This window comes from Schistocerca americana, chromosome 8 (genome assembly GCF_021461395.2).
Source record: "Schistocerca americana isolate TAMUIC-IGC-003095 chromosome 8, iqSchAmer2.1, whole genome shotgun sequence".
In the NCBI taxonomy this organism is placed as follows: domain Eukaryota; kingdom Metazoa; phylum Arthropoda; class Insecta; order Orthoptera; family Acrididae; genus Schistocerca; species Schistocerca americana.
In genome coordinates this window covers 150518849-150536146 of record NC_060126.1, presented here as the reverse complement: position 1 = coordinate 150536146, position 17298 = coordinate 150518849, and the positions used below count along the sequence as shown (strand labels likewise).

The 17298-nt window shown below is 46.7% G+C and overlaps 1 protein-coding gene across 1 annotated transcript in view; it reads left to right on the top strand.

The window, feature by feature from the left end:
• LOC124545177 (chondroadherin-like protein) overlaps window positions 1–17298 on the top strand; it is a 186021-nt gene that overhangs the window by 157520 nt on the left and 11203 nt on the right. Inside the window, exon 7 of the mRNA XM_047124016.1 lies at window positions 488–648. Within this exon, the coding sequence (XP_046979972.1) occupies window positions 488–648 (161 nt within the window). The remainder of the gene's footprint in view (window positions 1–487; window positions 649–17298) is intronic.

Below are 17298 nucleotides of genomic sequence, written 5' to 3'. Positions count from 1 at the left end.
GGACATCACACACATCCATGCCCGAGGCAGGATTCGAACCTGCGACCGTAGCAGTCCGATAAGGTTCCTGATGTTTCCTTTCGGCAGCAGAAGGAGTAAACTGCCAGTTATCTATATGCGCCGTAACTGTTCGTTAGCACATTTTTGACATAGCTTTTGCATTTTCGGAAATACCATTTTTGACTTTGTTACGTAGGTCTTGAAACGGTATGTGCTTAAAAAATTTGGCGATGCCTGTATCGTACAAGACTGTACATTTGGTTTTCTGCCCTGTACGACAATTTGAAAATGGCTCCCGGCCCGAAACTAGTCATCGAGTGAGGAAAAAAAAAGTGAAATTCGCAAATTTGGCCGATTTTTCGTTGTGCTGATTGCTGACCGACAGCTATTCCAGCATGCTGGGAGTTTGTAGACCTTCGCCTTTTGTAATGTCACGATGGCTAGCAAAGCTCCAGGTGCTGAGACTGGTCTCGACGGTGCGCGGCAGGTGCGGCTGGACAACAACGCGCTGGAGCGGCTGGGCGCGGACAGCCTGCGCTGGTCGTCCCTGGCTGAGCTCAAGCTGGAGGGCAACCCGTGGCGCTGCGACTGCAGCGCGCTCCAGTGGCTGTCCCAGCAGGCGGCCGACGCCATCACGGACCAGCCCCGGTGAGTGGCCAGCCAGCCACGGCGCCTCGCTACTTTGCAGCAGTAATTAGTAGATTCAGGGTAATAACAAGGTACGTCATTCACTTCATTAATTGACGTTTTGTCGATGCTATACTAGTTTTCTTTGCTGATCGAGACATTGAAAGCAATGGAAGTTTAAATAGTAAACTTTCCTCACCGTCTTACAACAGATTACTTTATTAATCTATGCATAACTTAATTCCCATAGCTTCAGCTGAGTAAGGCACGTGCGATACCAGAGCAGTGGAAAAAGGTGTCTGTGGTGAAATGTGAAATTAAATTAAAGAGAAATGCAGCCTTGGTGTCAGAATATGCAGGATGATTTTGTTCAGTCGGGATAAACTGTAGAAAAGGGTGGATAAGGAGCAAAAAAGGTCGTACGGACATGTGGTTGTGTATGTGTCCCATGGGAGGGACGTGATGGCGGAAATCAAAGACCTTTGGTAGTGTAAGTTTCAATAAATGAAACCACGCATGAGGACATACCAGACAAGCGGAAATATGCCATCTGTACTAGTGTCTTACTTAGCTCCACACTGCCGGCCGGTGTGGCCGAGCGGTTCTAGGCGCTTCAGTCCGGAACTACGCTGCTCGTACGGTCGCAGGTTCGAATCCTGCCTCGGGCATGGATGTGTGTGATGTCCTTAGGTTAGTTACGTTTAAGTAGTTGTAAGTCTAGGGGACTGATGACCTCTGATGTTAAGTCCCATAGTGCTTAGAGCCATTTGAACCATTTAGCTTGGACTAAGAGCCTGTAGCAAGCAGAACATAGCAAGCATTTCACTCTGAATGGGCGAGGCGTAACCACAGTTCCCGTCGGTGCCCCTGCCTCCTCTGCTGCTATTGGTGGTATGAAGAGGGATGTGGCTACCACATGATGGTGGTCCAGCTCACTTCCATGTGGAGACATCTCGACAACACCTTCCTCGGCCGATGGAATGGAAGGGCTGGTCCAGTGGTACAGTCTACCCCATCACCGGAGTTCAACCCTTTAGATTTCTTCTTTTGGGGTCACCTGAAAGACACCTTTTCTTTGGTTTTTCATAGATTAATTGTTAAATTTCTCGCGATTCAATAACTTAAGTGTAGATTCAAGCAGTCCGTAGCACTTCTTTTGAAGGGCCAGCTATACAATTTAATAAGGCGTCAGGCTCCATTGGGGACATATCAGAGGCTAGCAGATTTCATATTTAGTTTTCTTTGTATGCTTTTACAAACAGCGCTAGGATGTGAACACAGGAGGAGCTGACCATAGTTTCTGAAAAGCTAAAGTCGCTTTTGGGCACAGTCAATCGCCTTCTCGCTGCTGTCTGAGACTGTAGCACTGACAGAATCTGCCACGTTGAGTGAGACACCTTACGTGTCGCTTATTTCGCCGATAGGGTCTGTTACCGAGGCACAGTGCATTGTCACCGGCGCTGTGGATCTGCCCCCACTGCAGGGGTGAGCGACAGATGGTAACACATTTGCGTCGTTCTAGGCAGAGAGTCAATGTGGAGGTTGGCTGTTTGGCCCACTCACCCTGTGAGTGGACAAGTGGCCGCTCTTTCAACAGGGTCCGAGCAGCACATGTGGGGAGGGGTTTGCTAGTTATCGGGAGCTGCAGTGTTGGGCACGTTATGGAACCACTTATGGAAATACCATAAAGGGCCGACTTCTTTCTATGTGCACTCAGTACGTCTACCCTGCCGGGGGGAGGGGGGGGAGGGGAGGGGGGGTCTCATCGGAGATATGGAAGAGGCTCTGTCTGTAGCTGTTGAGCATGCAGGGTGCAGTCGTCTGCAAGTTGTGGCTCACGTCGCCACCAATCACTTCTGTCACTTGGTTCTGAGACTATCCTCAGTTCATATTGGTAGCTGCCAGAAGTGGTGAAGATTTCTGGCTTCGCATTCAGGCTACAAGCAGAGTTCAAAATCTGCAACAGCGTTCCCAGATTTTACTGGGGACCTTTGGTTTGGATCCAAGTGGAGGGCCTCAGACAAAGGCTCCTTCGATTCTGTGACGGTACTGGCTGCAGATTTCTGGACCTGCATTGTGGGATGGAGGGTTACAGGACTGCCCTTGACAGGTCAGGAGTTCACTTCACAAAGGAAGGAGCTACTCAGATAGCAAATACTTGTAGAATGCACATTATTTGTTTTTACGCTAGATGTTAGTTTGAGGCCCTCTGATAGATGCTCACCAGTCAGTACGCAGAGAGTGAAATCAGCCTGTGTTCAAAGTAAAGACACCTTGAGAGTAAAAAATTGTAAATTGTCGAAGTATTTGTAATGAAGTTCCTGAATTTGCTGCTCCGAATATTCTTGGAACCGAGAGCTGGATGAAACCGGAAGCAGAAAGCTACGAATATTTACGAGACATGGGACGTACATCGAAAATACGGGCTACGCCATAAGAGCAAAAGCAAAGGTGAAGTTTTGAATTTTACGTTTCAGAAATCTTTCATGCAGGAGGATCATACAAAAATACCATGGTTTGACAGTCGCACAGACTCCCGAATGGAAGGCATAGTAAATGGCATTGCTGGCATAGAGAAGTAACTGATTTGAAAACAAATAAGTCGCGAGATCCGGATGGAATTCCATTTCGGTTTTATAGAGATAGCCTTGGGAGAGCCAGCCCTGACAGAACTCTACCATCTGATGAGCAAGATGTATGAGACAGGTGAAATACCCTCAGACTTCAAGAAGAATATAATAATTCCAATCCCAAAGAAAGCAGGTGTTGACAGATGTGAAAATTACCGAACTATCAGTTTAATAAGTCACAGCTGCAAAATACTAACATGAATTCTTTACAGACGGATGGAAAAACTGGTAGAAGCTGACCTCGAGGAAGATCAGTTTGGATTCCGTAGAAATGTTGGAACACATGAGGCAATACTGAAGCTACGACTTATCTTAGAAGAAAGATTAAGGAAAGGCAAACCCACGTTTCTAGCATTTGTAGACTTAGAGAAAGCTTTTGACAATGTTGACTGGAATACTCTCTTTCAAATTCTGAAGGTGGCAGGTGTAAAGTACAGGGAGCGAAAGGCTATTTACAATTTGTACAGCAACCAGATGGCAGTTATAAAGGTCGAGGGGCATGAAAGGGAAGCAGTGGTTGGGAAGGGAGTGAGACAGGGTTATAGCCTATCCCCGATGTTATTCAACCTGTATATTGAGCAAGCAGTAAAGGAAACAAAAGAAAAATTTGGAGTAGGAATTAAAATCCATGGAGAAGAAATGAAAACTTTGAGGTTCGTCGATGACATTCTAATTATGTCAGAGACAGCAAAGGACCTGGAAGAGCAGCTGAACGGAATGGACAGTGTCTTGAAAGGAGGATATAAGATGAACATCAACAAAAGCAAAACGAGGATAATGGAATGTAGTCGAATTAAATCGGGTGATGCTGAGGGTATTAGATTAGGAAATGAGACGCTTAAAGTAGTAAATGGGTTTTGCTATTTGGGGAGCAAAATAACTGATGATGGTCGAAGTAGAGAGGATATAAAATGTATACTGGCAATGGCAAGGAAGGCGTTTCTGAAGAAGAGAAATTTGTTAACATCGAGTATAGATTTAGGTGTCAGGAAGTCATTTCTGAAAGTATTTGTATGGAGTGTAGCCATGTATGGAAGTGAAACGTGGACAATGAATAGTTAACACAAAAAGAGAATAGAAGCTCTCGAAATGTGTTGCTACAGAAGGATGCTGAAGATTAGATGGGTAGATCACATAACCAATGAGGAGGTATTGAACAGAATTGGGGAGAAGAGAAATTTGTGCCACAACTTGACTAGAAGAAGGGATCGGTTGGTAGGACATATTCTGAAGCATTAAGGGGTCACCAATTTAGTATTGGAGGGCAGCGCGGAGGGTAAAAATCGTAGAGGGAGACCAAGAGATGAATACACTAAAGAGATTCAAAAGGATGTAGGTTGCAGTAGGTTGCAAAAATCTTGAACATATTCTCAAGTCGAACACAGTAAATCCTCTTGACACGGAAAAGCTTCTGTTCACAAATCAGCACGGATTTAGAGACCATCGCTGGTCCGAAATTCAGCTAACCCTTTTCTCAAACGATGTCCTGCGAACCATGGATGAAGGGCAACAGACAGTTTTCGTATTCCTAGATTTTCGGAAGGCGTTTAGCACGGTGCTTCACTGCAGACTATTAACGAAGGGATGAGCGTGCGGAACAGGTTCACAGACATGTGGGTGGCTCGATCGCAGCTTAAGTAATCCACTCCTGGAAATGGAAAAAAGAACACACTGACACCGGTGTGTCAGACCCACCATACTTGCTCCGGACACTGCGAGAGGGCTGTACAAGCAATGATCACACGCACGGCAGAGCGGACACACCAGGAACCGCGGTGTTGGCCGTCGAATGGCGCTAGCTGCGCAGCATTTGTGCACCGCCGCCGTCAGTGTCAGCCAGTTTGCCGTGGCATACGGAGCTCCATCGCAGTCTTTAACACTGGTAGCATGCCGCGACAGCGTGGACGTGAACCGTATGTGCAGTTGACGGACTTTGAGCGAGGGCGTATAGTGGGCATGCGGGAGGCCGGGTGGACGTACCGCCGAATTGCTCAACACGTGGGGCGTGAGGTCTCCACAGTACATCGATGTTGTCGCCAGTGGTCGGCGGAAGGTGCACGTGCCCGTCGACCTGGGACCGGACCGCAGCGACGCACGGATGCACGCCAAGACCGTAAGATCCTACGCAGTGCCGTAGGGGACCGCACCGCCACTTCCCAGCAAATTAGGGACACTGTTGCTCCTGGGGTATCGGCGAGGACCATTCGCAACCGTCTCCATGAAGCTGGGCTACGGTCCCGCACACCGTTAGGCCGTCTTCCGCTCACGCCCCAACATCGTGCAGCCCACCTCCAGTGGTGTCGCGACAGGCGTGAATGGAGGGACGAATGGAGACGTGTCGTCTTCAGCGATGAGAGTCGCTTCTGCCTTGGTGCCAATGATGGTCGTATGCGTGTTTGGCGCCGTGCAGGTGAGCGCCACAATCAGGACTGCATACGACCGAGGCACACAGGGCCAACACCCGGCATCATGGTGTGGGGAGCGATCTCCTACACTAGCCGTACACCACTGGTGATCGTCGAGGGGACACTGAATAGTGCACGGTACATCCAAACCGTCATCGAACCCATCGTTCTACCATTCCTAGACCGGCAAGGGAACTTGCTGTTCCAACAGGACAATGCACGTCCGCATGTATCCCGTGCCACCCAACGTGCTCTAGAAGGTGTAAGTCAACTACCCTGGCCAGCAAGATCTCCGGATCTGTCCCCCATTGAGCATGTTTGGGACTGGATGAAGCGTCGTCTCACGCGGTCTGCACGTCCAGCACGAACGCTGGTCCAACTGAGGCGCCAGGTGGAAATGGAATGGGAAGCCGTTCCACAGGACTACATCCAGCATCTCTACGACCGTCTCCATGGGAGAATAGCAGCCTGCATTGCTGCGAAAGGTGGATATACACTGTACTAGTGCCGACATTGTGCATGCTCTGTTGCCTGTGTCTATGTGCCTGTGGTTCTGTCAGTGTGATCATGTGATGTATCTGACCCCAGGAATGTGTCAATAAAGTTTCCCCTTCCTGGGACAATGAATTCACGGTGTTCTTATTTCAATTTCCAGGAGTGTAGAACTGTGTTGTCCTTGACGCACTCATCAGAGACAAGGGTAATGTCGGGACTGCACCAGGGAATTGTGGTAGGACCGCTCTTATTCTCTGTATTCATAAGCGATCTGACGCAGAGGACGAGCAGCGGCCTACGGGCTTGCTGAAGATGCTGTGGTGTTGGGGAAGGTGACGTCGTTCAGTTGGCTTAGACAAAATTTCTTTTTGACATGATGATGGCAGATTGCTGTAAATGTAGAAAAATAAATTAATGCAGACGAATAGGAAAAACAGTCTCATAATATTCGAATACAGCATTAGCTGTGTTCTGCTTGACACAGTGTCGTCGATTAAATACGAGGGTGAGTCAAATGAAAACCTTAAATTTCTAATAAGAAATCGAAATTTCGCGCCTATATTCTCTAAGTTGGTAAGCGTGCTACAAACAGAGTGCAGAATGGCAGGTAGGTGGCAGCATTGTGCGGATGCACATATACCGTTGCAGTATCAGTACAAAGATGGCCACCCCATTTGTGACTTGCACCAGGGAAAAACAGCGTTCTGGTATTCGGTTTTTGCGTAGTGAAGGTGTGAAACCTATTGAAATTCATCGACGAATGAGTGTTCAGTACGGTGCTGCATGTTTTTCACAGCAGCAAGTCTACGAATGGAGTGGGAAGTTCGCAAATAGTGTGACTTCAGTGGAAGATGCATCCAGGTCAGGCACAACGATTTGTTACTCCACAGAACATTGCAGCAGTTGAAGCCACAGTGAAGGGAAACCGCCGAGTGACATTGAATGACATTGCAGCATGTTTACAGATTAGTCATGGGTCAGCATACCACATAGTGCATGATGTGCTCCAGTTTCACGAAGTGTCTGCAAGATGGGTGCCACGGCAGCTGACTCCTGAAATGAGAGAACGACGTGTTGATGCTTGTGAAGGACTTCTTCGGTGCTTTGAACGAGAAGGTGATGGCTTCCTTGCAAGAATCGTTACTGGGGATGAAGCCTGGGTTCACTTCCACCAACCGGAAACGAAGAGAGCGAGCAAGGAATGGCGCCATTCCTCATCACCAAAACCAAAGAAGTTTCGAACAGAACCATCAGCAGGGAAGGCAGTGCTGAGTCTCTCTTGGGACGAAAAAGGCGTCATTTTGGAGCATTACATGCCTAGAGGGACCACTGACAATGCAAGGCCCCACACTGCCCGTACAACAGTTGCAACAATCACAGACCTGCATTTTGAGTGTCTTACTCATACACCATACTCACCAAACCTTGCCTCAAGTGATTTCCATATGTTTGCACCACTCAAAGATGCAATGGGAGGAAAGAAGTTCCGTTCTACTGAAGCGTTACGCCACGCAGTGCAGCAGTGGTTGTGCAGACAACCAAAAGATTTTTTTTCTAAAGGAATTTATGCACTTTGTAAACGCTGGAGGACTTGCATTGAGTGTGGGGGAGATTATGCTGAAAAGTGATGCAGCTTTGAACCACTTCTGTACAATAAATAATATTTAAAAAATATTTAAGGTTTTCATTTGACTCACCGTTGTATCTGGGTGTAACATTGCAAAGCGATATGAGGTGGAACGAGCACGTGAGAAAGGTAGCAGGGAAGGCGAATGGTCGACTTCAGTTTACTGAACAAATTATAGGAAAGTGTGTTTCATCTGTGAAGAAGACCTCATATGGAGCACTGAGCGACCGATTCTTGAGTACTGCTCGAGCGTTTGGGATCCCCACGAGGTCGGCTTGAGTGGAGGACATATAAGAAATTCACAAGCTCGTATTGCTGGTAGACTCGTTTGTCACGTGAGAGTTACAGTGGTGCGTCGTAAGTCAAATAGGAATCCGTGCAGGGAAGATCACGTTCTTTTCCAGCAATGCCGTCGGTAAAATTTAGAGAACCAGCATTTGAAGCTGACCGCCGATCGATTCTACTTATACCAAGAGACATTTCGCGTACGGACCACGAAGATAAGAGTATTTAGGGCTGTTACAGAGGCACAGAGTCGTTTTTCTCTTTCTCTCTGTTTGCGAGTAGAACAGGACAGGAAACCAATCCGTAGCTTTACAAGCTATCTTCTGTCATGCGTCGTACGGTGGCATGCCGACGCCTCTGAGAAAGACAGACTGCGGCGCGTACATCACGAAGGTAGGCTTGACTCGCTCGCTCGCTCAGCTCAGCAGACAAACTACGCTTCTCCACCGTCTTTCGAACAAATGAGAACTGCATCTTCTACTGGAATCGGTTGGATGAGGCACTACATCTTTTATGAAATGAGTACTGTTAAACAGTGCAGACTAAATGCTACAAACGAGCTGTTACACCATTTACGCAGAGCATAGATCTTAAATTAGAGCTCCTGCACAGTTGTGTATTTTGTTGTAGTACTACACTACTGGCCATTAAAATTACTACACCAAGAAGATTTGTCATACGTAGACAGCAGTTGACCGGCGTTGCTTAGTGAAACGTTGTTGTGATGCCTCGTGTAAGGAGGAGAAATGCGTACCATCACGTTTCCGACTTTGATAAAGGTCGGATTGTAGCCTATCGCGATTGCGGTTTATCGTATCGCGACATTGCTGCTCGCGTTAGTCGAGATCCAATGACTGTTAGCAGAATATGGAATCGGTGGGTTCAGGAGGGTAATACGAAACGGCCTCGTATCACTGGCAGTCGAGATGACAGGCATGTTATCCACATGGCAGTAACGGATCGTGCAGCCACGTCTCGATCCCTGAGTCAACAGATGCGGACGTTTGCAAGACAACAACCATGTGCACGAACAGTTCGACGACGTTCGCAGCAGCGTGGACTATCAGCTCGGAGACCATGGCTGCGGTTACCCTCGACGCTGCATTAAAGAAACGACCGCCCGCGATGGTGTACTGAACGACGAACGTGGGTGCACGAATGGCTAAACGTCATTTTTTCGGATGAATCCAGGTTCTGTTTATAGTATCACGATGGTCGCATCCGTGTTTGGCGACATCGCGGTGAACGTACATTCGAAGCGTGTATTCGTCATCGCCATACTGGCGTATCAAATGGTTCAAATGGCTCTGAGCAGTATGGGACTTAACATCTGACGTCATCAGTCCCCTAGAACATAGAACTACTTAAACCTAACTAACCTAAGGACACAACAACATCGATACCCAAGGCAGGATTCGAACCTTCGACCGTAGTAGCAGCGCGGTTCCGGACTATAGCTCCTAGAATCGCTCAGCACCCCGGCCGGCTACTGGCGTATCACCCGGCGTGATGGTATGGGGTACCAATGGTTACACGTCTCGGTCACCTCTTGTTCGCATTGACGGCACTTTGAACAGTGGATGTTAGATTCATCCATGGAGAAGAAATGAAAACTTTGAGGTTCGCGGATGACATTGTAATTCTGTCAGAGACAGCAAAGGACTTGGAAGAGCTGTTCAATGGAATGGGCAGTGTCTTGAAAGAAGGATATAAGATGAACATCAACAAAAGCAAAACGAGGGTAATGGAATGTAGTCGAATTAAATCGGGTGATGCTGAGGGAAGTAGATTACGAAATGAGACATTTAAAGTAGCAGATGAGTTTTGCTATTTGGGGAGCAAAATAACTGATGATGGCCGAAGTAGAGAGGATATAAAATTTAGACTGGCAATGGGAAAGAAAGCGTTTCTGAAGAAGAGAAATTTGTTAACATCGAATATAGATTTAAGTGTCAGGAAGTCGTTTCTGAAAGTATTTGTATGGAGTGTAGCCATGTATGGAAGTGAAACATGGACGATAAATAGTTTAGACAAGAAGAGAATAGAAGCTTTCGAAATGTGGTGCTACAGAAGAATGCTGAAGATTAGATGGGTAGATCACATAAGTAATGAGGGGGTATTAATAGAATTGGGGAGAGGAGGAGTTTAGCGTTGGAGGGCAGCGTAGAGGGTAAAAATCGTAGAGACCAAGAGATGAATACACTAAGTAGATTGAGAAGGATGTAGGTTGTAGTAAGTACTGGGAGATGAAGAAGCTTGCACAGGATAGAGTAGCATGGAGAGCTGCATCAAACCATTCTCAGGACTGAAGACCACAAAAACGATCCGTGGCTGTACCCTTCATTCGATGCCTGCGAAACCCTACATTTCAGCAGGATAATGCACGTCCGCATGTTGCAGGTTCTGTAAGGGCCTTTCTGGATACAGATAATGTTCGACAGCTGCCCTGGCCAGCACATTCTCCAGATCTTTCACCAATTGAAAACGTCTGGTCAATGGTGGCCGAGCAACTGGCTCGTCACAATGCGCCAGTCACTACTCTCGATGAACTGTGGTATCGTGTTGAAGCTGGATGGGCAACTGTACCTGTACACGCCATCCAAGCTCTGTTTGACTCAATGCCCAGGCGTATCGAGGCCGTTATTACGGCCAGAGGTGGTTGTTCCGGGTCCTGATTTCTCAGGATCTATGCACCCAAGTCGCGTGAAAATGTAATCACATGCCAGTTCTAGTATAACAAATTTGTGCAATGAATACCCGTTTATCATCTGCATTTATTCTTGGTGCAGCAATTTTAATGGCCGCTAGTGTAGTTTTGGAGATTAACGTGTTGAAAGATATGTACAGGGTGTTTCAAAAATGACTGGTATATTTGAAACGGCAATAAAAACTAAACGAGCAGCGATAGAAATACACCGTTTGTTGCAATATGGTTGGGACAACAGTACATTTTCAGGCGGACAAACTTTCGAAATTACAGTAGTTACAATTGTCAACAACAGATGGCGCTGCAAGTGATGTGAAAGATATAGAAGACAACGCAGTCTGTGGGTGCGCCATTCTGTACGTCGTCTTTCTGCTGTAAGCGTGTGCTGTACACAACGTGCAAGTGTGCTGTAGACAACATGGTTTATTCCTTAGAACAGAGGATTTTTCTGGTGTTGGAATTCCACTGCCTAGAACACAGTGTTGTTGCAACAAGACGACGTTTTCAACGGAGGTTTAATGTAACCAAAGGACCGAAAAGCGATACAATAAAGGATCTGTTTGAAAAATTTCAACGGACTGGGAACGTGACGGACGAACGTGCTGGAAAGGTAGGGCGACCGCGTACGGCAACCACAGAGGGCAACGCGCAGCTAGTGCAGCAGGTGATCCAACAGCGGCCTCAGGTTTCCGTTCGCCGTGTTGCAGCTGCGGTCCAAATGACGCCAACGTCCACGTATCGTCTCATGCGCCAGAGTTTACACCTCTATTCATACAAAATTCAAATGCGGCAACCCCTCAGCGCCGCTACCATTGCTGCACGAGAGACATTCGGTAACGATATAGTGCACAGGATTGATGACGGCGATATGCATGTGGGCAGCATTTGGTTTACGAAGCGTATTTTTACCTGGACGGCTTCGTCAATAAACAGAACTGGCGCATATGGGGAACCGAAAAGCCCCATGTTGCAGTCCCATCGTCCCTCCATCCTCAAAAAGTACTGGTCTGGGCCGCCATTTCTTCCAAAGGAATCATTGGTCCATTTTTCAGATCCGAAACGATTACTGCATCACGCTATCGGGACATTCTTTGTGAATTTGTGGCGGTACAAACTGCCTTAGACGACACTGCGAACACCTCGTGGTTTATGAAGATGGTGCCCGGCCACATCGCACGGCCGACGTCTTTAATTTCCTGAATGAATATTTCGATGATCGTGTGATTGCTTTGGGCTATCCGAAACATACAGGAGGCGGCGTGGGTGGCCTCCCTATTCGCCAGACATGAACGCCTGTGACTTCTTTCTGTGGGGACACTTGAAAGACCAGGTGTACCGCCAGAATCCAGAAACAATTGAACAGCTGAAGCAGTACATCTCATCTGCATGTGAAGCCATTCCGCCAGACACGTTGTCAAAGGTTTCGGGTAATTTCACTCAGAGACTACGCCATATTATTGCTACGCATGGTGGATATGTGGAAAATATCGTACTATAGAGTTTCCCAGACCGCAGCGCCATCTGTTGTTGAAAATTGTAACTACTGTAATTTCGAAAGTTTGTCTGCCTGAAAATGTACTGTTGTCCCAAGCATATTGCAACAAACGGTGTATTTCTATCGCTGCTCGTTTAGTTTTTATTGCCGTTTCCAATATACCGGTCATTTTTGAAACACCCTGTAGAAACGCTGGGTTTACGGTTTTGTTGTTACGTATACGTAGAGATAAGAGGTTGTGAGGTGGTGCAGCGAGGTGGTGGCTGCGGCAGGTGCGCGGCTCCCGAGTCGCTGCGCGACACGGGCCTGGCGTCGCTGAACGCGAGCGCGCTGTGCGCGGCGGAGTGGCGGCGCGGCGCCGCGGGGGCCGCGAGGGGCCGCAAGGCGCGCGCCAGGGCCGGCATGAGCGTGGCGCAGGCGGCCGGGCTGGCCGGCGTCGTGGCGCTCGGCAGCGCGCTCGGCGTCGCACTCATCCTGCGCTCCAGGCGGCGCCGCCGCGACGACGACCGCCGGCACTCCGTCTACTGCGTCAACGTGAGTAGCCGCGGCCCTCCGCGCGTCTACAGCTACATCACACTGCGCAAGCCACCTGACGGTGTGTGGTGGTACTACTGTCTAATCCCTCCAACCCAATGAGTAGTCCGTAGGAAGAATGATCGTCGGTAAGTCTCTGTGTTGTTGTCGTGGTCTTCAGTTTGATGCAGCTCTCCGTGCTACTCTATCCTGTGCAACCATTTTCATCTCTGAGTATCTACATTTACATCTACATCCATACTCCGCAAGCCACCCGACGGTGTGTGGCGGAGGGTACTTTGAGTACCTCTATCGGTTCTCCCTTCTATTCCAGTCTCGTATTGTTCTTGGAAAGACAGATTGTCGGTATGCCTCCGTGTGGGCTCTAATCTCTCTGATTTTATCCTCATGGTCTCTTCGCGAGATATACGTAGGAGGGAGCAATGTACTGCTTGACTCTTCGGTGAAGGTATGTTCTCGAAACTTTAACAAAAGCTACTGAGCGTCTCTCCTGCAGAGTCTTCCACTGGAGTTTATCTATCATCTCTGTAACGCTTTCGCGATTACTAAGTGATCCTGTAACGAACGCGCTGTTCTCCGTTGGATCTTCTCTAACTCTTCTATCAACCCTATCTGGTACGGATCCCACACTGCTGAGCAGTATTCAAGCAGCGGGCCAACAAGCGTACTGTAACCTACTTCCTTTGCTTTCGGACTGCATTTCCTTAGGATTCTTCCAATGAATCTCAGTCTGGCATCTGCTTTACCGACGATCAACTTTATATGATCATTCCATTTTAAATCACTCCTAATGCGTACTCCCAGATAATTTATGGCATTAACTGCTTCCAGTTGCTGACCTGCTATATTGTAGCTAAATGATAAGGGATCTTTCTTTCTATGTATTCGCAGCACATTACACTTGTCTACATTGAGATTCAATTGCCATTCCCTGCACCATGCGTCAATTCGCCGCAGATCCTCCTGCATTTCAGTACAATTTTCCATTGTTACAACCTCTCGATATACTACAGCATCGTCCGCAAAAAGCCTCAGTGAACTTCGGATGTTATCCACAAGGTCATTTGTGTATATTACGAATAACAACGGTCCTACGACACTCCCCTGCGGCACACCTGAAATCACTCTTACTTCGGAAGACTTCTCTCCATGGAGAATGACATGCTGCGTTCTGTTATCTCGGAACTCTTCAATCCAATCACACAATTGGTCTGACAGTCCATATGCTCTTACTTTGTTCATTAAACGACTGTGGGGAACTGTATCGAACGCCTTGCGGAAGTCAAGAAACACGGCATCCACCAGTGAACCCGTGTCTATGGCCCTCTGAGTCTCGTGGACGAATAGCGCGAGCTGGGTTTCACACGATCGTCTTTTTCGAAACCCATGCTGATTCCTACAGAGTAGATTTCTAGTCTCCAGAAAAGTCGTTATACTCCAACATAATACGTGTTCCGAAATTCTACAACTGATCGACGTTAGAGATATAGGTCTATAGTTCTGCACATCTGTTCGACGTCCCTTCTTAAAAACGGGGATGACCTGTGCTCTTTTCGAATCCTTTGGAACGCTACGCTCTTCTAGAGACCTACGGTACACCGCTGCAAGAAGGGGGGCAAGTTCGTTCGCGTACTCTGTGTAAAATCCAACTGGTATCCCATCAGGTCCAGTGGCCTTTCCTCTTTTGAGCGATTTTAATTGTTTCTGTATCCGTCTGTCGTCTATTTCGATATCTGTCATTTTGTCATCTGTGCGACAATCTAGAGAGGGAACTACAGTGCAGTCTTCCTCTGTGAAACAGCTTTGGAAAAATACGTTTAGTAGTTCGGCCTTCAGTCTGTCATCCTCTGTTTCAGTACCATTTTGGTCACAGAGTGTCTGCACATTTTGTTTTGATCCACCTACTGCTTTGACGTAAGACCAAAATTTCTTAGGATTTTCTGCCAAGGCAGTACATAAACTTTACTTTCGAATTCATTGAACCCCTCTCGCATAGCCCTCCTCACACTACATTTCGCTTCGTGTAATTTTTGTTTGTCTGCAAGTACTGAAACCTCATTAGGTACTCAGACAGCGCACAGGATAAGGTTATGATTCTGGATGGGCCGTAAACTGTTACTGTGAGTTGCACAATCAAACACACAACTTTATTTTTCGAAGTACCACTTATTTACACATTGCTTTTCAAGATCACAAATTGACAATACTGCTGAAGGCCTAGTTAAAGAAAACTTGAGATGCTTTCTGTACTGAAGGCCCAAAACCACACCAAAAACAAGAACAGATGAAGGGCTGGCTTATAAATCAAAGCAATTAAAAATAGAAGGTAAAATTTTAGTGGATGAAGGCCTACTGAAGGACAACTATAATAATTAATAAACAATTTTTTCTAACCAAGAAATTTCTTTTTAAACTTACAACAGAACAACCGAAAGCCTAATTTAAGAAATATTAATTTATTGCACGGCTCAAGGCCACAAACAAATTTTAAACAACGGCTGAATGCCTGGACATCAAATCAGACAAACAATTTAAAATAAACCCCTTCCTTCTTATAAAAAAATTTTCCTTTAAACAGTACACTCGGCTGAAGGCCTTATTAAAAGGAGTTCACATAAATCGTCGGCTGAAGGCCACACGTAACACATAGGAACAACTAACGGCTTAGGGCATGGATTACAAACAATTTCAGATAGAACAAATTTTAAGGAAAAAATATTTTTTTAAAATAAAATCAATCTCCAAAATTTTAATTTAACACGGCTGAAGGCCTTTATGTAGAATTTAAAAAGAACTGATTTAATACACGGCCGAAGGCCTCGCACAATACTTCAAACTAAAATGAAAATCACAATTTAAGACAAACAGAACAAGTGGTGCTCAGAAGTGTTCCAAGGGTGATCCTAAAAAGGTAGCTCAAACGTAAGGTGGGGTGAGACAGCCAGCCAAGAGTTGAAGTTAAATAATCGGATGGCAACCGAAACTAGGGATGGCCCAAGGACCGACCAACAATTTAACCAATTCGTTTCCTTCCGCCCAACGGCACAACGATGGGAACGATGGGGACGAGGATACGAACAGCACTATGTTTTCAGAAATTGGTGTCTAAAAACAGCCAAGGGAACAATAACCACTCAAAGCAAAATATAAACCAAACAACTTAAAAGGTTGTTGAACTATACCCTGTGCCGGACAGCATCAACACGACGAGGAAAGGCACACTACTGGAAAACTACGCTAACGTCCAGGGCAGGTAACTGGAGGCGTTAACAGCCAAGGGCAGAAAATACCGCTGGTGCACTTCACTGGCAAGTAACAGTCAATTTAATAATCAATCACAATGTAGGAAAACGGCTGCAAGATTTCGCCAACTCCAACACATCACACGTTGCTGCTAGCCCGAACGGCCCAAGGAGCAACACCCCGCAAATGAATGAAGAGATGTCACAATAGTTGAGGTTTCATAAAAGGTTAACTTTCACTCAACTTCAGAGTCCAGGTTCGGTGGGCAACGAACTTCGTCGCTCTCGCAGCTAGGACGTCACGATCCGACAGCGCGTGCACACCGTCAGCGGTCCCGCCTGGTCCTCGCGCCGCAGAGACTTCTTCGCTGCTCTGTCCCAAACGACTGACTGTCGCACACACCACCACCACCCGTAAATACTAGCGGTCACACCAAAGATAGTACGACAGTACTAGTATCGATAAGCGCTCCTGCTGCCACTCAAGGAGGCAAGTCAGCAATTTCCTTACACCATTAAGTAAGGAAGAAACAAGACGCCACTCGATGTGACAAAATGCCAAAGAACGAACGGCATGAACGCGAGCCACACACGGTTCAACTACTGCAACCTACATTTTTCTGAATCTGCTTAGCGTATTCATCTCTTGGTCTACCTCTACAATTTTTACCCTCCAACATACACTCGAATACTAAATTGGTGATCGCTTGATGCCTCAGAATGTGTGCTACCAACTGATCCCTTCTTTTAGTCAGGTTGTGCCACCGTTTCCTCTTCTCCCCAATTCTATTCAGTACCTCATCATTACTTACGTGATCTACCCATCTAATCTTCAATATTCTTCTGCGGCACCACATTTCGAAAGTTTCTATTCTCTTCTTGTCTAAATTATTTATCGTCCATGTTCCACTTCCATAAATGGCTACACTCAATACAAATACTTTCAGAAACGACTTCCTGACACTTAAATCTATACTCGATGTTAAAAACTTTCTCTTCTTCAGAAGCACTTCCCTTGCCATAGCAAGTCTACATTTTATATCCTCTCTACTTCGACAATCATCAGTTACTTTACTCCCCAAACAGCAACACTCATCTACTACTTAATCTAATCCCCTCTGCATCACCCGAATTCATTCGACTACCTTCCATTGTCTCCGTTTTACTTTTGTTGATGATCATGTTATATCTTCCTTTCAAGACACTGTCCATTCCGTTCAACTGCTCTTCCAGGTCCTTTGCTACCTCTGA